Source organism: Crotalus tigris, unplaced genomic scaffold (assembly GCF_016545835.1).
Source record: "Crotalus tigris isolate CLP2741 ecotype Arizona unplaced genomic scaffold, ASM1654583v1 scf7180000024432.2438137, whole genome shotgun sequence".
NCBI classification, from domain to species: domain Eukaryota; kingdom Metazoa; phylum Chordata; class Lepidosauria; order Squamata; family Viperidae; genus Crotalus; species Crotalus tigris.
The window spans coordinates 435,009-457,137 of NW_024100599.1; the positions used below are offsets into that span (position 1 = coordinate 435,009).

At 35.2% G+C, this 22,129-nt stretch overlaps 1 protein-coding gene across 4 annotated transcripts; it reads left to right on the top strand.

The window, feature by feature from the left end:
• Positions 1-222: 222 nt before the first annotated feature.
• On the top strand, positions 223-21,525 carry CFAP97 (cilia and flagella associated protein 97). Of its 4 annotated transcripts, none has more exons than XM_039330731.1 (7): positions 290-388; positions 5,798-5,954; positions 6,100-6,884; positions 6,967-7,038; positions 16,121-16,389; positions 19,001-19,151; positions 19,720-21,525. In XM_039330731.1, exons 2-7 carry the CDS (start codon positions 5,920-5,922, stop codon positions 19,824-19,826), a joined length of 1,419 nt encoding a protein of 472 aa, XP_039186665.1. In that variant the 5' UTR covers positions 290-388; positions 5,798-5,919; the 3' UTR covers positions 19,827-21,525. The 4 variants fall into 4 exon arrangements, with proteins under 4 accessions (XP_039186663.1, XP_039186664.1, XP_039186665.1 ...); XM_039330732.1 differs by lacking the exon at positions 290-388 and adding an exon at positions 403-2,766; XM_039330729.1 differs by lacking the exon at positions 5,798-5,954 and having other exon boundaries at positions 223-388.
• The last annotated feature ends 604 nt before the right edge of the window (positions 21,526-22,129 follow it).

Consider the following 22,129-nt stretch of genomic DNA (forward strand, 5'->3'; position numbering starts at 1 on the left):
AGCTGAACTTAATTTGTTTGGGAAAATACCAAGCAATACAATACAATTTGACATTAAGGTGATCACATGATTTAGAAAACAACATATTTACAAAGGTTATTTGCGAAGATTTCTAAGGCTGCGTCAAACATATGATGCTGGCTCGTTTAGCCGGCGAACCCGCTTTGCCTTAGCTCCAGCGAACAGGACTCCGCGTTTCCCCCTGCTGCTCGAAAAGGGAACCTGGGCGCGCCAACGCGGAGACGGAAATGTTTGTTTCCATCTCTTCTATCCCGCCCTTTCCTGGTTACGCAAACACAGCGCGGGACGGAGAGTCCGGACTCTCTTGCGGGAGACTGGAGAATTGCGGAGCGAGCAGGCAAAACGTCTTCCTTTTTGCCCGCTGCGGGTGAGTAACCATCCCATCCCCGGGCAGAGCCTTGCTTCGGCCTCGTGGCTAGGTTAGAGGCCAATCGCCCCTCCACGAAGGTTGAATCGATGCGGTCGCATCACCATTTCGGAATGGAGGGACAGCGCATTTAGTGAAGTACCGGAGAAGAGTGGGTGGCATTCCGCCCCTTTGCCCCGAGGGGCTGTGCCTCGGTGCAGCCGAGTGCAGCAAATCTGTTGCATGTGGCTGGTATCTTATGGCTTAGTTATGCGAGCTAGCAAGTGCTATATTTTTAATTTATTTGTAAGTTTTTTTACACGTGCAACTTGCAACCAACATGCATTATACTCAGTCTTAGAACAGATGTGGGGGCCGTCAGGTGTTTTGGCGAAACCGCGGAAGAGGCTGAGGCTCGGTGAGAATCTAACTTGTTAGTTGCGGGGTTACGACTCATTGTTCCAAATCGAGCCGCAAACTTGCCTCTCCGTAAGAAGTCGTAGTTTATCCAGCTAATTGTAAGGACACACTGAGGACAGCTCTCGCGTCGGGTGTTTTCAGCCTTGGCAACTTTAAGACTTGTGGACTTCAACTCCCAGAATTCCTTAGCCAGTACCGTCCTTTAGACCATATACTATAGCTTTTTGCAAGAAAAAACTGGATGGAAGGAAAAATATATTAGGGACAAATGTTTTCCTTCCTCTCCTCACTTTCTGAGAGAGTGAAATTGCCTGTTGGCTTGTTGTGATCCTTTCCCCAAAGCGTCAAAGTGGTTTATCTCCCTTGTGTCTTGTTTTAAAGAGGTTAAAATAACAGAAATGATAGTTCTGCCCTAGCAAAGCAATATGTGTTAGAGAAAGCTGTTTCTGAGTAATGAAGTCTCCTACACAGGGTGGCTTGTGGAGCATGGCGCATAAGCAAAATTTTAGCAAAGATTTAAACACGAACTTTATTACTCTTTTTTTAAAACCTGAAATAATGGGCTATAACAGTGCTGAAAGAAGACTTGCCAGACAGATGAAAAATTGGCATTTATCTCTTATCAGAGGTTCTCAAGCATATTAGTGTCAGTACCCATTTGCATTATTAACAATGATTGAGGGCCCCAAAGAGCTTTGGTTTATGTGGGTTGCATCTATCAATATTTACTGAATTAGAAATTAAAACAAAGATTTTAAAATACTTGTCTCCATAGATCTCCTGGAAGAATCTCAGGGGTCCCCAGACCACATTTTGAGAATCGCTATCTGTATCATTCCTTAACTCTGGGTCAAATTGACTGCATGCTAAATATTAACTAAATTTGTCATGACAACTGCAGTTGTGCTAGTATCTCCTATACATATGTTAAAACAGTTGTAAAATATAGCCTTCCATAGCCTTCCTCCCTCACTTCAACAATCCTACACAGCAGTTATCATAAGGTGCAAATTTAATTTTAAATGCAATTACTTCTCTGTTGCATTTCCAAGGAGACAGAGAAATAACACTTTATATAGGATTGTGTAGGTGTTGTATTAGCACAGGCATATAAAGTGTTTTGTAATGATATCTAATAATATTTTAATTCCAAATTCTTTAAATTTTAAATTATCAAAATATGTGGAATGCATAGATGTCTGCAGAATATGGTTAAAAAGGTACGACGGCAAACATGATAAAGTCAAAAAAATTGCCTGTTTTTATGTGCATTGCAACATATCTAAAAAAAAAAAAAAACAGTGGGGTTTAATTGTACCAGCATAGTTGCCATCTTATTATTTAAAAATCAGACTTTGTGGATACCTATGTGGGGTAAGACAGAAACTTCATCTTCCCACTTGAAAATATTTGGTATTTTGTAATAAAATAATAAAGTTCATGGCTGAATTGGTAATGCTCAATGATAGGGGAGGATATACTATACTTTGAAACCAATTTTAAAAAATCCATCTATGTCTATATACACCATACAGCTCGATAAAAAGCTATACTTCCGAAGAATAATAGAAACATGTAGGAAGCATCATGTATACATATTTGGAAACTTGTTATCTATAGTAGAGTAGCCAAATAGTGTATTGTTTAAGGTCTGACGTCCTGATTCTATCTTTATTTAAGCATGCAAGGCAGCTGGATCACCTATAACTAGTCATTCTCAGCCCTAATCATTCTTTTTTATTATTTTTATTTTAATATGCTATTTATTAGGGTTATTTTAAAGGCCTAGTCATTCCCCCTTAACCCTGGTCACTCAAAGCCCCACAACAAGCCCTGTTTGAAAAAGGCAATACATTCTCCCCCTCTTGTCACAAGCATTGATAAGCTTTGCTGTAGTTACTAGGTGAATGCAGGGGGAAAACAAGCAGATCCTGCAAACGGAACAAATATTAGGAGCAACAGCCATTTTGTTACTTACGGTAAGTAGTCTCTGTGTGGAAAGGATTACAAAAATGTTTTGTTAAATATAGACAAATAATCTAGAAAAGAGTTCTTGGAGAAGTAGAGAATGTATTAGGTTAAATGGAAATTAACTAGGGTGTAATTAGGGATAATTTAATAGTGTTTTTCTTAGTACAATCAATAGAATTGTATACAAAACAATAATGGGGGGGGGGTTCCAGGTATTTTGTACGCCCTGGGATGACTTGCATGGATAAAAATCTGTATCTGAGTTACTGTTGATTAAGAGTCTTGAGCCCAGTGTAGAACAGAGTACAAGATTGTTTGTTGTTGCTATTATAAATAATTGAGAAGGGAACAAGCTTTTGGCAAACTAGTGTCAATATCCAGAAATAATCTCTGGCCTGTTCCTGAATATATTAAACATATATTCTGAGTTTAGTGTCATAACTAATATCCCTGTCTTGAAAAAAAAAATCACAGCAGCTCAGCTCACAGCAATGCCATAGCAACTGAACTAGAGATGCATGCTTTATTATTGCCTGGCATAGCAAATAATGAATTAATGTGAAGCCTCCTTCAAATATCACTGACTCAATGAAGCTATAGCAAAGGGTTCAGGTAATCTTCCAGTGTGAACTGCTTAACATGCAAATTGGATTGACAGGAGGCACACTGGTATCTCAAAGGCTATCTATTTTATTGTGACTATAAATTTCCATTGGTGAGAGGCTGCTTCAACAAAGTCTTGAAAAAATCCTGTTACGTTATAAAAGTATTTTATTCAACTGAGCAATCTTTTTGGAACTAATCAATAAAATGTCTAAAGCAGCGGTTCTCAACCTATGGGTCGCGACCCTATTTGGGGTCGATCGCCCATTTTTCGGGGGTCGCCAAAGGCGGCGATCCACCATTTTTCGTGGCGCCGTGCACGCGCGCCGCGCATGGAGGGGGCACCGCGCATGCGCACCGTGCACGGGGGGCGCCGTGCACGCACGCCATGCATGGGGGCGCCGCGCATGCGCATCGCGCATGGGGGCGCTGCCGTGCACGCGCACCGCGCGTGGGCGCGCATGCACGCCGCGCAGGGGGGGTGCCACGCATGCACGCCGCGCATGGGCCCGCCCCCATGCGCGCAGCCCCGCGCATGCGCAGAACATTTGTGTGACGGGGGTCGCCGTCACACAAACGTTGGGAAGCACTGGTCTAAAGGATGCTAATACTCCAACTAAAATATCAACTGGAGGTATATTATTGTAAATGGAGAACAGATGTCTATTTTTATTGCACTGTAATGGAACCCAAGTACTATAATAAAAGCTACTTTTCCTTAATGTGGTATTATACTCTTTTACTATAACAGCCATAGTTGGGCATTATTTTTACTAGGACTACACAAGGAGCTTGCCAGGCTAGGTGGTACAAAAAAGGAGAGAATGAAAAAAGGAATGGAAAAACCTGTACATTGTATCAGATGAAGATGGCAAATTAAATGAATTAGTCAATAATAGAGGGTGCAGATATCATACAAACTTTTTAGATGAAATTATTCCCTCTTCAGTTCTGAAAATGTCAAGGTACCACACAGATCTGATCCTTTCAGTATGTTTGGGGGAGGAGATCATTGTTTATTTTCCCAGTCTCGTGCCTTCTTAAATGTTTGCATTCTCCTGACGTTTTGAATTTATATCATCCACCTATGATTTTTATTTCTATCTCTAAATTAATGCATATATTATTATTGGATTTTAATAATACTATAATTAATGTTATTTTAAATTATATAGTTATTCACTTGATATAAAAGTAAAACCACAAACTTACATTTTCAGTATATATAATTAATATTGAACAGTGGTTTTTTTTAAAATTTTTATGAATAATACAAAATTAAAAACACATTGGACATAAATATGACGTCACTGGTTCCATACATCTTCCAACATTTTGCAATAGTATTAGTACTCATATAGACATATAGTTCTTGAACTTTGCTCACTATTTATAATATATTATTAACACTTTTCCCCTTATTTCTATATGTCTATTTATCTTTTAAATATATATTTGTCTATAATCTATATTTTATTCTAGCACTATACATTTATCTTGGTTACCCTCTTATTGTCTATCCAATCATAAACTTGTTCCCAGATTTTATAGTACTTGGTTTCACTTTTGTCCTTGAGTTCCCATGTAAGTCTATCCATTTCAGTGTAATTGAAAATTTTCAATAATATTTCCTCTTCGGTTGGAGTATCTTTCTCTTTCCATTTTTGAGCGAAGGCGATTCATGCCGCTGTTACTATATGCAGTAATAAATAATTTGTGTCTTTCTTATATTTTCTTTCTATAATTCCCAATAAGAAAAATTCCAGTTTGGCTTCTATATCTATTTCCAAAATTTCTTCCAACCACTTCTTTAATAAGTTCCAAAATTTTTGTGCCTTTGGGCATTGCCACCACATGTGGTAGTAATTTCCAACAGTCTCTTCACACTTCCAGCAAATGGAGGATTTCCCCTTGTTCATTCGTGCTAGTCTTGTGGGAGGGAGGTGCCACCTATAAAACATCTTATAGAGGTTTTCCTTATAGGAGGTTGCTAGAGTAATTTTTAGATTTTTTTCCCATAAACTTTGCCAAATATCCAAACCAATATTGTGTCCAAAATATTTACACCAAATTATCATCATTTCTTTCACCTGTTCCTCAGTCATATCTTCCTCTAATAAATATCAATATAATTTACTTATGGTCTTGCCTTCCCTGCTAAATAAGATTTTATCTAATTCTGAAGAGTCTTGCTTTATACCCTGTTCCTTTTTGTCTTTATTAAATTTGGATTGAATTTGAAGATACGCCCACCATTCCAGATCAATTCCTTCTTCCTTTAAGGTATTTCTCGCTTTTAATTCTCCTTTCTCATTCAAAATATCTTTATAGGTGACAGAACCCCCACATTTTATCAAATTTGGATGTGTATACATTTCTAATGTAGGCACCCAGTTGGGGATTTTCCTATAATTATTTCTTTTTATTTTTTTCCAGATATCCAAATATTGAACAGTATTAAAGCAACTTGGATTATGTGATTGTACCAAATGAAACAATAGAATATTGCATAAAGCTGTATTCGTAATTGCTGCTACTTCAAGAGGATAAGTTAAAATATGTATTTGTGGGGAAAGATTTGCTATAATAAAAGGTTAGAAAAAGATTTTTCTTTCAGTGATTGCTATAATAATTCCAGTTTTCTATTTGTAGGGAAAACACTTAAGCAGTATTGACTTCAGTATGGACCGATATGAAGATATATCTGATTGTGAAGTGGATCACTCTTTCTTTGATAGTGATTTTGAAGAAGAGGTGAAGAAAGATGGAGCAACAACAGAAACAAATAAAATGGAAAGTTCTGGGCATGCACAGAAAAAACGTTCAGTTACAGATGATTGTCATTTGAAACAGGAAGCTAAAGCGATGGAGGATAACAGTACTGAGGAAGAAAAGCAATCTAAACAGGCAGAATCTGAGAAGGAACATATATTAGGCAGTGGTGCTCGTCATTCAAATAATGCTCTTTCTTTGTTAGCTTCTTTAAATCTGGAGGATCCAGTTGATAGAATCACAGCACAAAATGAACAAACCCTTCATGAAAACATACCAGTGCAAATTCCCCTAAGAAAGAAAGAATGTGAAGAAAATTACTACACAGATGAAGAAGACAGTAGCGATGATAGCAGAAATCAGAGAGTTAGACATAAGCTCTCTAAACAGCCTAATGGTGCAAAGGTTAATAGGAATGTTAGTTCTTCCTCCTCTTCCCCATCATCTAGTTCTGATACAGATTATTCAGACACAGGATCTGATGGTTGCTTGTCAGACTCATCATGTTCTTTAGAAAAGAAAAACATAAGATCACCACTTCTTTCATCAGAACAACAGTCAAGCCAAGGAATAAAGTCAGTGGAAATAAAATCAAAACTGGGTGATCACACAGAAGAGTCTGAAGATACAGTGACTGATGTAACTCCTCTGTCAACACCAGATATCAGTCCCATCCAATCTTTTGAAGTAGCATCCAATGATAAGAAATTAAAGGTTAAAAGACAACAAAATGTGAGCCAGGAGTTATATGGTAAGTCTGCAGAACTTATTAAAGCATATATATGGCAGAAACACTAGGCTTAATATAATTCTTTATACTTTTTTCTCATTAGAACCTGAGGTAGATCACAAATGTCTTCAAAAGGTACTGCATGAAGCTATGGACTTGAATAATCTTTTGAAAGGTATTTTTTCTTTTAATTCTTCAGTGTTATTTTTCTCCTTAATGCTTTCATTGTAAGTGCACTCCAATATAGTATGTGGGAGGGAGGGAGGGATGGTTTTATGGATTGCTTTGAATATGAAAAATATGTTCATCATTCATTCATTCTTTACACTATTTTCTAGACATAGTAATGTTAAGTAAAAATTATAAATTGAAATAAATCAAATACAACTTAGTTTTTAAAATTCTGTAATAAGTTATGTATCTTTCAAATGAAGCTGGGCTTGGTTAGTCACAAACACACATACACACCCCGGACACAGAGTTGACATGCATATGTAAATAAAAATTGTATCTTTATGACCACATATTTTACTTCAAACACCTGCAGCCTATCATGAGAATGCATTTGGTTGGTGTAGTTTTTCTGTCCACTATTGCATCTGAAGCTTTGGATACACCATTGACCAGTTAAAAATTTTTGTTTATAAACATGACATCTAGTTTTGGAGAAAGATGTTAAAGTATCACCTATGTAAAAGCAATACTGGTATTTCTGTGAAACATATGGAAAGAGTACTAGCTTGGGAATCAGAAGATCTGATGGGTGTGCTGTGAACAATTGGCTTTGAGGTTGTTTTGGGGTTTTTTTTTAATGTTTTTTCTGTCAGCCTTTCCAGGTAGATCAGACAGGATACACAGCAGATGAGCTAATTCTACTTTATAGTAAGGCTACATTAACAGAATCTTGCATGTCTGAAAGTACAGATCTCCTGTGGTCACTTCTATTGCCTGATAAGTTAAGGACGTTCCTTTCTAAGTTTTTCTTCTCTCTTAGGCAGCTGCGGGCTAAGTCCCCTCTTATCTACCTACACTGTCCCTCCCCAAAGTCATTTCCACATTACCATTACACTCAGAGATTTCTTATTTTACTTTTAGATAGGGAGATAGGAGAAATAAAGGCTGGAAGAGCATGTATCTTCTTATATAAAGAGCAGTAATAGTCTTTTATTCAATTAAAACTGTTATAGTTTGAGGTATATTTGATTATAAATGCATTTCAGTTAGGCCTTAAGTTTCAATTCATTACTTTGATTATTTTGGTGAATAATCTATATTGTGACTTAGTGAGGAGGGTCTTCTGTCAATTCCTAGACTTCTTGAAAACTTTTAGTACTGTTTATTTTGATAATAGTACAACTGTGGGATTGGGCTTCAGCAATACTGTACTGTATAGCAGAAATAGACACCTTTACTATTATGTTCTTTAGAACGGGGGGCCCCAACCCCTGGCCCGTGGCATGCCAGCAGCCTGTCTGCACAAACAAGAAAAGCCCCATTCGCGGGATGCAGGCAGCACACAAAACCATGCTCCCTCCAGTCCGTGGAAAAACCTCTCTCCCTGATGCCCAAAAGGTTGGGGACCTCTGCTCTAGAAGGTGGTGCTGTGGGACCATCATTCAGCACTAACGTTCTTGGCTAAAGTGTTCTTTCTTGCACATTGGGTAATATATACATAAAATCATTGAGATTATCCAGAACTCGATGATTCTCAGCTCTATTACTCTTTGTTAGGAATCATGAACTTTTCTGGAATATTATCTGATTTTAATAATGAGTTGGATAAGGAGGAACAAGTGGAAATTTAATCTAGATAAATTGAGATTAGTAGACTGGGAATGTAGTTTCTTAACCTTTTTTGGAAGAGATTGTGCTTCCCCTAAATGATCAGATTTATAGCTTGCAAAATCTATTTGATTCCCCTTTCCAGATCTTCATATAGTGGAAAGAAGAACATCTGGGTAGACATAATTATACCAGCACTGATTTAATCTAATCTGACAATTGTTATTCATTCAGACCATGAGGATCTCAGTTGACTTCTGATATGTATCATTTTTCCTTGTTGTGATAAAGTGCCTCAAAGAGATGAGATACTCTTCCTCTGCAAAGCACTAAAATAAAAGCTGATTTATTGGTCTTTATTCAGAGACCTCTGCATGCCCAAAAGCCCCAATACCATAGTCATTCAAGCCTCCAGTTTGAGGCACAATGCCTTAATGGACTGCTTCACTCAAAGCTTCATTTAAACGAAACTTCAAAGGTTTGTTCATACTTAATTATATCTAGATGATGCAACAGAATCTGGAGGACTATCCCTGAAAGACACCAAAAAGGTTCAGTTAATTTAAAATGTGACAAGGCAGTTAACTAAAACATAGAATTGAAAAACCTGCAGTGAATTGTTTTCTGGGTTCAGTCCAAAATATTTGTCTTACAATTGTAAATAGTTATTGTCTGACCAAATCAATTTACTATGTGCTTACTAAGTTATTACATTTTAAAGAACCTTATTTTTTTAAAAAAAAACCTGTAATGCTATTAATCATACATTCAATTGCGAATGTAAAATCAATAAATGGATCTTCAAATACTTTGTCCCATTTAATTGTTCTTCACTTGATAGGAGAAGTCTTGTAGAAAGGTATTGTGATGTATTGCTGATGTAAGCAGATTCTTTATTAAGGCAGGCTGGCAGTCAAATGTTTCAAGAGTTGAAGAGCTGAAAGCAGGATTTCTTCATGTTACCAAAACATATACGTTATCTGTGTATCTGTTTCTCTCTGTGTTGAAAGAAAATAGGTGAGAAAAACACAGGGAAACTGTAAAGTGTTTAGAACTTTAAGGGAAGCGTAAAAGAAGATACTTGTATGGGATACTGTGTCAGATTTTTTTAAAGAAATATATAGTTTAAGATTTTTCCAGAAACAATCTTATTTGAATATTGTCTAATTGCCGTCCTTTCAGTATTGTTTGTGATTGCCATAGCTGTTTTGTTGCCAGAGTCATAGAAATATATACATCTCTGTCTTTTTCATCCGGATATTATATATTAGCGTTTAGGAACAAGCTATTTTGGTTCTCAGTAGTAGATGCCATAGTCCTGCGAAAGGAATTACCAGCAAATTCAGGAAATGGCTTAAAGGGAAAAAATAACATCAAATATAACAGCCTGCAGTGGCTGCATACATTGGCATTATTTAATATCTAGAGCAACATTTGTCATTTCATTGACAGTGGAATTTTACATTAATTGATAAACTTGCTTTTTTCCTCTATATTCTGGTCCCAATTTAGGGTGTTATGACACCAGTTTTGGATGATGTTAACATTTTCTCGTATCAAGTATCAAACGACCTTCACCAGTACATGACCTCTATGAATCTATAGTTTATGTATTGTAGATTTTTTTTTCTTGAGGTTAAGAAATGGGATGTTCTGGGCTGTCTGAAATAAAGTTATTTCACTAGTTCAGTGCTTAAATAAGTTTTTTTCATCCAGATTCAGCTTATCAGTTTTATTATTAATAAAGAAGCTCTCCTTCCTGGGATGCCTTTAGATAACAGCTTAAAAATTGCTAACATCCACCCACAGAGAAAGTACATTTATCTCCTTTCTAATCTGGAACTGGGCAGCACATTAAAGGAGTGAATCCATTTAATGAAGATGGCATTAGAGTGGTTGAGTCAGTTTCCTTGAAGAATTTTTATATTTAGTATTCCCAGTTACCCACCCATTTTTTTTTTTTAAAAAAAGATAGGTAATAACCTGTTGTCCTGTTGGTCTTTGATAAGATTTTTTTTTTTGTCCCCAGCATTATTTATAGAGAAGGTCAGAATATTTTTAATGCTTAAAAGAAGTGTTTAATCTGGGGTTTGGGGCCTTTACTTACATTTTTTGAATTGAATTACTATGTCTCATACTAATGTATTTCCAACTGTACTCTGTAGGGTTGTATGATAGAGCAAGACTGGGGTAATTTATCCATTGCAGAAAGATAAAGCATTCTAATATAGAAGACATTCTCTATATAGAGAGGCATCAAGCAATGAAGGGTTGAGATGTGTAAGTTATTCTTTAATATTTAATAGCATGTAGCTGTTTCTCTGCATTTCAATATGAAAATAGAATTTTAATATTATAAAACAATTATTTTTGGTCACTACGTTTTCTATAGCCAAAGTTCCTTTTTCTGATCAAGCCAAATACCTTAGTCAAGGTCATAAAGCATTGGCCTTTCTTTGGGAAGATCCAAAGTGATGAGTGTGGTGGTTTGATGCCACCATTGGACATCTCATGAAGTGTCAGAATGAAAACAGTTCTGTTGCTACTTTCCCCGTGGACAGCTATGGTGCTCCAGCACTGAGCTGAGTTTAGACAGAGGTTTGTCCTCTGAGTTTGCTGCTTGGCTCCCGGATTTTTCATTACCCAACTAGGTAACATCTTGTTGAAGATGTTACCTAGTTGGGTGACAAAACATCCAGAAGCCAAGCAGCAAATTGGAGAACAAATCTCTGCCTAAACCTACAACCTGAACTACAAATATTCTCTACAATTTCTAAATTGAGCTGAGTCTCAAGTAATACTCAACATGGTCACAGGTTCTTCTCTAGAGAGGTGGGGTGTTGGGCAAATTGGGTCCCACCTTAACTCTTCAGCTTTAAAGCTCTTTCACACTGCATTGACACTTTCAGCAACTATCAAAATTGCTTGGCGATTATCTAAAACTGAAGTTCTCATACACAAGATTTATGGAGATAATATTGAAAGTGATGAATTTCACCAACAGGACTATTTCTCATTTAGAATCTCTCTTCTCTAGAACATTTATTTATTTATTCTCATTATGCTTATTAGAGGCTGCCATAGCAATATGATAGCAAAATGGCTGAAATCTAATTTTAAATAGTATAGCAATTTACATACACAAACACTAATTAAAGATAATTGCTGAAACAAATTCATGATTTATCAGTTATCTATTTAAAGAGAAACACCAAACAGTAAATGATTTCAGCTAGCAAAAAATAACTTTTCAGAATCCAGATGTTTATCATAAAATATATCTAATGAAATCATTATCCGTTAGGCCAAAGTGGCTTTATTTACTATTTGTTTATAAGAAGCCTATAGCGTGTATTTTAAATTTAATTATGGTAATTTCTACTTAATATAGAATTGAGACACAAAGGTGAGAAGGAGGTAGCACAAGCAGTCTAAACTATGTTCTATCTAAATTGTATTTCCAGGTTCTGTCCATTTGAGAATTTAATCTTGAGAATCTGTTCTTTTTGCACGTAGCAGAAGCTGTCCATATTCATGTTAATATATGGACTAAACAGGAGGATTGCAGAGGCTTGTTTTAGTACCTGCAGTCTGTACAGTCCCACTCCTTTTTTAAATTCTTTTTCATATTAATTACAGTTAATTTGGTTCATTTTAAATGGTTAATTATAACAAGACAGTTTCATAATTTCTAGTTTGAAACTGCCGTGTTTCACAGACTGTATACAAAATAATCCCTATGAGTTTAGAGACATAAAAGCAAACTTCCAATTTCTTTAAAGCCATATTGGAGAAAGAAGGATGAACAGATTAGTTCAAGTCCATATTTATAATCCTGCTATCTGTGTTATTGTAAGCATGCTTTGGTAGCACTGCTTTATAATAAGGTACCTCTGAACTGTGTTATTAGCTCTATTCTTTCTTCCTATGCAGTTTGATATATGGTTGATACTTGACTAGCTATTTGCAGAGATTAAATATTTTTTCAAGACATGAAGTGAGATAGTTGTAACTATGCTAAAAGAATCTCCACTATTCATTGTGCCAAACAATTATATTTTTAACAGTAGTACCCACAAATTTTAAGTGTTGTCCCAATATATTCTCCTGTGCTATTTATTGTAGCCCTACTATACAGTTTTGATGAAAAAAATAGTTCCACAAAGCTTGACTTCTAATAGCTAAAGCATAACTGCATAGCATGTTTTATGTTTTGCCATATTTTGATTCTTTATTAAAGTTTAAGCAAGATAAAACTCATTTGTATACTGAATAAATGTTTAGACTGTGCAATCTTCTGTTCTCGGCAATTTACAGAAATAAAAAACCCACAATATACAGGTTGTCCTTGACTTACAACTGGTTATTTAATGAACATTTGAAGTTACACAGATCTCCCCAGAGGATATTTATGACCTGGTTCCAAAGTTCTGATGCCCCCCTCTGTAGTCACATGACCACATTTCAGGCCCTCAGCAACCTGCTGGCATTAATGGCCATTTGCAGTGTCCCATAGTTGAGTGTCCAATGTTTTTATCAAAAAATGGTATTTATTTCTACTTTTGGCAATACCTGTCCACAGTGAAGCATTAGTTTGCTTAACAATCGTGGCAGTCACTTATTGACTGCGACAAAAATCGAAACATCAGGTCAATCATGTGGGAGACTCACTTTACAACGATCACAGCTTATAATCATGATGGGCAGGCTCCATTATGGTCATAAAACAACTTCCCAGTTGCAATTAACAATTATAGTGGGACTATGCTAATTAATTAAAAGCCCTCCAGAAAAGGTCCCTTTTGATAAGTTTCCAAAAAGCATCAGGGTCAGGACATCTGAATTTCTCAGAGAAGGATATTCTGCAATGGTGGATAATAACAGAGAAGCATCTCTTTCTAGCATCAATCCCTAATTTTGTACTAGTACAGGAATATCAACATTTTTCCCTGTGTTGTTTGTATTGGCCCAGACGTTATTGTGGAGGTCCCTTATTCCACGTTAAATGGGATGTTATAGGATAATTATTTTCAACTTCTGTGAGTAATATCCTTTCCGTTCCCATCTGTTCTTAGTGTTCATGGGCATTGTAGTTTCTATTAAGATGGTATAAATTCTTCTGAAGAGTTGTTTCAGACTGTACGCATGCACTTCTTTACTCTAACTTCTTTATCTTTTGGAACATTATGAGTAAGACATTTTGATTTTATAACAGCTTTCCTGTGAAGTAGTAAGGATTTATTGCTGGTTGTTTATATAATTCCCTGAATCTTTATCAGACAATAACCAATTATTACATCAATATCCCTATGTTAAATGTTACAGATTTAATCCAAATTCATATAGTTTGCAGATATATACTGCTTATATGATTGTTAAAGCAAAATTATAGATATATATCATTTAAGGGCTTATAATTGGCATAAATACGTATAGAATAGCTATTTTTATTGTGCCACCTCTTAACAGACATCACTGATTTGAAAGTACTGTAATTTTATGTGTCTTGCAACATTTACTACATTCTCAAATTTCGAAAATGATTATCTAAAATAGTTTCACTGATACCAGTAGTGTTTAATTTTGCATAATATGGAGCTCCACATAAATGTGGAGAGAACTATTTATTTGTTTTGGAAACTTTATATATTCTATATTCCTTGGAAATATTAGTTCTTGGAACTTGTCTTTGATATAATTACTACAAGTATTTGCAAACCCCTTGCTTTCAATGGCATTCAGTTAAAAGGGATGTATCTCTATTGTAAACCAATGGTTTGACTGCTGTCTTATTTTACAAAATGTATCTCATGGTGCTGTTCTCCATATGCATTCTTTTTATGTACCTTTGCTATATTACTGAAGGCAAAAATATACCTTAACTTTCACTTTCTTCCCTGTTATCTGTTGTGCATTGGCATATCCTTTATGTTTCTTTCTGAATCCTGACTACCATCTACACATGCTACTCTTATCTCTCTATTCCTTTTCCAAAAATTCTGCTTTCCTAAATATATTTAGCAATATAGTATACTGAACTAGAAGTCTTGGTGGTTTTCTAACTAAGATTGGTGAAGGATCTGTTTATGAACAATTCCTACTGTTACATTTAACTTTCTGCAACATTTTTGTACATACCACATCTTCACATGATATTTTGAAAATAAATTCAACAATTTAATAATTCTATTAAATACATTCAGCAATTTCAGGCTCTCTGACATTGAAGTTATTTTCAAATATTTTACAGCTTAGTCATCTATCCAAGTATCTGTCACACAGATGGTAACCACCTTGCTGCAAACTATGTTACAGAATCAGTGATTTATAAATTTGATAGTAGAGTAGTGACTTGAAAGAGATTAAATATCACTGCCAAAGGCTTTTTTAACTATGGTATATCAACAGCAGATCAATTAATGATCCGAAAAGGAGTGAGGAATTTACTTAGATTATAGATTAAAATAGGCAAGACATGTTCAACAAGTTTCAAATCTCTAACATTTCTAGAAGTAAAATATGAAATGTCACAATCTTCAAAAAGAAAAATAGATGGCAATTTTAAGATTGTGCACAACTTACTGTTATGAACTGATTCTTTTCGTATGTGAAACTATTTAAGTGTGACTGCATACCTGACACTTATTTAGATATGCAAAAAGTAGACCTGAAACTTCAGCAATCAGAATGTTGGGAAAGTCCATCTCCTGCTCACCATTCCATACTGAAAATTGTGAGAATGTAAGTCAGCACCTACTTTAGTTCTCCTTGTTGACCGATAATCTGCTAAAGAGGGATGGATAATAGCATATGAATAATTTGATTTAGTACTGAGTAAGATAAATATTCAGCTCTATTTACAAATGCACTTTATATTTCTAATTGGGGCTGCTGTTCACATTGCCTATTTCCAAATCAAATTTAAGAATGATCAGATGAATTAATTCTTTTTGTAAAAAGCTTCATTTTGACTCTGCCTTATAATGTATACTGTGGTGATTGCAGGGAATGTTTATACCGCAGTGTGTTTCTTCTGGAAGCAAAAATTGTGGTGCATTATGCTTGAGCTCTGTAATTATGGGAAAGAAATGGCACTGCCTTGTTTATATAGGGTTCCATTTTATCACGACTGCAGAAATATTGTATGCTTGGACCTTTTTATCTTGAATCCTTCAAATATATTTGCAATTTATGTCCTGTAATTTCCACAAATGTCATGCTCTAGAAATTATAGGAGGTATTGTCTGGCACATTTGGTGATTATAAACCTGAGAAAGGCCGTTTAAGAGGGTTTTGTAACATAATAAATAAGCTTCTGTTACCAACTTCAGAATTGGGGGCCAGCTCCTCAAAAGTCCTTATTTGAAAGATAGTTTGTGTGGCTAAATCTGAAAATAGGTTTTATAGTTTTGAAATGATCTTTTAAAAGCCTAGTCATGCTACTTGTTTTCTTAAATATGTACTTGTGTCCAAAGCTTTTCTGAACTTGGAGAAAAAGGATCAACAAGAACTGGCTTTGAATCAGTCTTCTCTAGGATCAAGGAAAAACTACTCATTCACAAATGAGGAAGTACGACAAATTGATCGGGAAAACCAAAGGCTCTTAAAAGAATTGACAAAGCATTCTGCAAAACCTAGAAACAAAAGTGCTTCAGTGAAAAAACCGTCAGGCTCAGCACCTAAAATGTACCACAGTGCCATCAACAGGCAGAGGGAACAGCAGAGGATCGACAGAGAGAATCTGGTTAGTTGAAGTTCTGGATTTAACAATATTAATTAAAAACTAGACTTCTTCGACTTAGTATGTTAGGCAAGTCTATCCACACAAGTTTGAGGCTTATGATAGATGAGCATCTAGCAAATTGTATTGCATTGTATAAACCATGGGCTTGCAAACTATGACTTAACACATCATTGTTTTGTTCTCTGAAAAGTGAGTACAATCTTATTAAATCACAAATCTGTCCTGTAATTCAGTGGTACTAGCAGTGGAAGAAAATCTATCAGCTGGATGCCTATTTATAAGTGCTTGCTGTGGGTGGGAGAGATAAAAATCCATTATCTGAAAGTATCCAAATATGGATAAAAATATATGGAGGCACCACAAATACCACTGTCATAATAAACTTCAGGATTACTAGAGATAGTACCCAAACCTGAAGATGCCTGCTTATCTCAAATTTTATCAGCACAATGAGATTTCCCGTGTTCCTCAACTGATGGTACTTGGTTATAGGTTGTCATATACGACTATTTTGTTTTGCTCTTTATTTAAAATTAATGCAGTTGACAGAAAAATTCTTTTAACCCATCAAATATGCTTGTTTCCTATTCAGTTTCTTGCCCAGTACAATTATTTACCTGCATTTTCTTTTTTCTGCTCAATTGTGTCCAAATCTTGGAGGTTGTCTAGATAAGTCCCTGCAGTTTCCTTGGCAAAGCTTTTCAAAAGTGATTTGCCACAGGCTCCTTTGTAGGACTGAGAAAATGTGATTAGTCCAAGGTCACCCAGTTGGCTTTGTTTCTAAGGTGGGACTAGAACTCACAGTCTCCTAGTTTCTAGTCAAATGCCTTAGCCATTATACCAAACTGGCTCTCATTACCTGCACTAATTTCACTTAAATTTAAGCAAGTTTAACTCCGTGCTGGGTTATGAAACGTGGCTTTAAACCAGTTTTCTCCCTCTTTTGTTTTTTCTATAGTACTGTATAAAGAATAAATGTTTGAGCTTCATTGGAATAGTATTTGCATATCTTTGAACTATGCAAAAAAGTTGTTGAAGTATCTTGATATGCATTTGTGTGTACATGTGTACATATATGTATCTATGTCTATCCTGTGTGTGTGTGTGTGTGTGTGTACGTATACCTAAAATGACATTCTTTTCACAATTGAGCATCTACCTTAGATGTAAGAAAATTATCCAGAAAGGAATTCAGTGATCTCAGTAACAAGCAAGAAAAAAACTGATTGATGATATTAAGTCACTCCATCATTTTATTTTAGCCATTGATCAACAAACACAGATGATGTTTTCACTAACACACAACTATAGCCCACAACTTAATATAAAGTAGAAATAATTGAAAACATAGCCAAACAGTCAATTTCAATTTCTGTAGCTGTTCATTCCACTACCACTGAACCATTGTAGTAACCATAGCAACAGGTCTTGAGGCAAATGAAAACTCGTCTTCTGTGTAATAGCTCTTTATCTAGAACTGGTCAAATATTCATGATGTAATTTTGCATGAAGAAAAAAAATTCTATTGGATCTGTAATGTAACATAGATTTACCCAGATGAAATTGGCTGCCTGGCTCTGATTTTTAGTGGTGTATACTCTTTCTAAAATATTCAGAATTTTAGGCTGCAATCAAAAGCCACAACATTTAGTCCCTTTTTAATATGGTATTCCAAAAATGCACATACTCATAGAGAACACGCCAAGAAACCTCTCAGATCACTTCTTTCTGCACATTTTCTCTTGTTCCATTCTTTTGAAATGGAATAATTATAGTACGTGTTAACAGTCTGCATTTTGGATTCCTGAGAAAGTGGTTGGAGGACTGATTAGGTTTGAACAATCAAAGTCTGACATAATAACCTAGGATATGCACAAGATTCCTGCTCCATACACAACAATCTTTCTGTTTCCATTTCTTCAAATCACAGAATGGAGTGCTAGAACACAGAAAAGGAAATATTTGTAAACAAGCAAGTTGTTTGTAAACAAATATTTATTCCAAATAACAGTGCAAACTAGTTGCCTGTAACTAGCATAGAATATAACAGCTTTATAAAGTAAAATTCACAAGCCCTTAGAACATCTTTGGCTTTTTCTGCTGCTGTGCTAAGAAATTAGATGACCACGAGAGCAAGGGGACTCTCTCATCTGTGATTTCCTATGGAAATTCATCTCCAGTGAGGCTTGTTTGGCCTCGCTCACACTCCATAGTCAGTATGATACGGTTGTTGGACTACTTCGATATGAAAAGCTCTGGTCCCAGGCCATTATGGCATCCCTTTATAGTTTGTAGGTTTTGCCTTTTATATAAATGTTTATATAGATGATGAACAAAGGCAAAGCCACCAAATGAGAATGTTCTCAGCTGCCCTGTTGTTTCTCCATTCTTACATAAACAGAGTGCTTCCTAATAATTTTCAAATTAGTGTACTCCAGGTATGTTGAACTACAATGTTATAATTCTAGTGAGAAATTAAAGGAATTGTAATCCAAGACATCAGTTATTGTGGAGGACTGGTTTTGGTTAAGAGATTCTGGTATCTCAGATCATAATGTATCAAGGAATGCACTGTTAATCAAGGGTTGTGTGTATGTGTGTGTTATTAAAGGCTTTTTTGAAAAGACTTGAAGCAGTGAAACCAACAACTGGCATGAAGCGCTCAGAACAGCTCACAGACTATCAGCGGCAGATGGGCTACTTTCGCACTGCTGGAACTCCGAAGCGAGGAAAGTCTGCCTTGAATCATCATAGTCCATCTAGTAAGTCATTCCAGAATCTTCATCTGCTAAGTTCAGTTTGATTGAAGTGTGAAAAAAACCCTCACTGGCCTTTATTTCTACTATTTAAGTAATGAAATCAAATCTGATCATCTTCTGTGCCTCAATTTCTATTCACTATGCAAGGAAATTATGTATATCTCCTTTTGTACTTTTTCTAGTATTTATACTGTGTTTAATATCTACATGTTCACCGAGGTCATTTTGATGACAATATCATGTACCCTAAGGATTGAATCTAAAAATTGTACAGTACAATTAGCACTCGCCCAAAGTGAGTTGCTCCTACATATTGCCAAGCCCTCTATACTACATGCATGCTGATCTCCTGAGCCCAGAATAAATGAGTGACTATATCTCCAGTAGCAGCAGTAACCACTGAACAAGGCTACCTTTTTCATAAGCAGCAGCCCACCTGTTGTTCAAATCCAGGGAGCATTTCTGATCCTACTACATGGTTTAAAGTGTATACTGTTTATTTAAAGGTTGCTTAAGTTTATATTGTTTACTTAAAACTCTATATGATCTCTTTTGTGTACAATTTTGACAGGAGGTACATCCCGAACTTCCAGTCATAGTGCATCCAGTACTATAAATCGAAGGAGTGAAAAACCAGTTTTTGATAAATGGTGCACTGCAGCAGTTGAACCCCAGTAACATTCATGGCGCCTGGTTATAAATAATTTGCACTTCGCTATCAGAATTCTAAACTCTGATGTTTTGGGGATTACTGTAATTCTGTGCAGGACTATTGTAATATTGAATAATTAAAGGATACTGGAAAGTAGTATTAACTATAAATGGATACAATCTTGACTTTTTTTCCTCATCTTTCTAGTATGTGTTGGACAGTATCTTTATAGTCAGTATTTCTTAAAACAATACTTGTATTAAAAAGTGATAATATTGCAAACCTTATTTTCTCAAAGTCAAATGAAATTTGGTTTTGAAAAGTTGTTTAGTCTTAAATTTTGAATTACCATGAATTTTAATGTAACTTTGTTATTGCAAACTTTTAATTTCATAATTTACAAGATCTAATAGAAATATTAGATGGAGAGAACATATAACATACAACTTGGCCTTGGTGCTGTCAGTTACAACATGGAAAACAAAAACTGAATCTTTTCAGATCAATTTTAGTTTAATTTTAAAAATATAGATTTTAGATAAGCAGTAGATATCTAAATAAAGGTAAAAAGTATATCTCTAAAGATCTTGTACTCTAATATTAGTGTTGACAGTTTTGGTCTGTGATGTATTTGCACAATTATATTTATTAAATTCTCTAAAATTTTGTTTCTTGAAGTAAAAATGAACAGAAATCTTGTGGGTGTACTTCTTAAATCTTGGCACTTTGGAATCTTTCCATAAGCATATTTTTCTTTGACAAAAACTACAAAGTGTGATTAGTTATGAAGATATGAAAATTGTACATCTGTCCTTTAAAAATTAAGTAAAATATTTGATTGAACCACTTCAGTGTGCATTTTTTCCTGTAATTTGAGCCAAATATTGTAACTAGGTTTTTAAAATCACATTCTGCTTTTAATTATATTTGTAATAGTTTTCTGCTCCAGAATATTATTTGGATTCCCCATCATTCATTGATTTAAGAAATAATTTCTAGTTAATTTCTTGTGTGAATTACATATGCATTTATCTTAATATTTCTAGGTTGTAATAGGCTAGGTTGATATCTCAATTATCCGTCCATAATTATCTGTAGAATATATCAGTAAATTCATGTCTGTATATAAATTACATACATGAACAAAACATTTGCATTTTAATGAACATAAGTTTTACATGAAGAGGCACCAAGACAGTGCAATTACAATTAATTAAGTACTGAAGTAATACAAAAGCAAAACTATGGAGATAAGCCTGATTTTCTTTATAAATAGGAACAATATAAAGGGAGAATGCAACAATATCTAGAAGCCATTCATTTCCCACAGCATGCTTTTCATTTCAGTATATTTCCTAATGATTTCAAACACCACTTCTGCAAACAGATGTTTTTTTTCAAAAGGTGCTATGGTATTTGCACCCATAAATAAGGTACTAGTTCATTTTAGCGTTTTATCTGCAGTATTATCCAGCTTTATATTTTAAATACTTGTGGAAAAACAACCTCCTCATAACATAAGGAATTTATATCTAGTAAATATTCTAGTCATCAGAAAAATCAGGAAATGGATGTAATACATTTTATATGCCCATATGTGTTTTATCAGTGAACTACTACTAAGTAAGGTACACAACTCCAGAACCATATACAGCTTCTAAAAGATTTTAGATAGGACTGAATAACTTCTAAAAATTCTCACTCTTCTGCAATGAATGGCATAAATGGGAAGTACTAAATGCATGAACAATTGTTTTGTGTTTTTTAACTGAAAATGCAATCAAATTTAACATCTATTCAGCTCCCAACTGTGAAGGATACTGCAACTCAGTGTAAACAATAGGCATTTCTAGAGGAAGACAAAAGTTTTCAAATACGTTAATTAGGAGATTAATACTTGTTTTTGCACATTGACTTTCTCTATTTCAGTTCTCTCACACACTGATGTCATGAAGTTTATTCCTAGAATGCCTCCAATTATGATTCAAAAAAATGGTATCTATTTCAAGAAACTCATTAGATATAGTCCATAAGGTTGAAGAAGATTGTAATGGGGGGAAAGGAGCAAAAAATATCAGAAAATAAACTTGTACCTTTAGACATGAAAGATTCACTCATCTAGTTATATTTTGTATCTGGTTTACCTGGATGGGCTGTCAGACCCAAGGCCAGAGATGACACAGTGAAGTCCAATTGGGTTCAGTCCTTTATTTGCTTACACCTAATGGGCAGAATCTTGCCAAACTCAAGCTATCACCTTCTAACCTACTAGATATATCCTGAGAGATTCTAGACGTAGCTACCCTAAACCTCCCCCCTCTCCCAATCC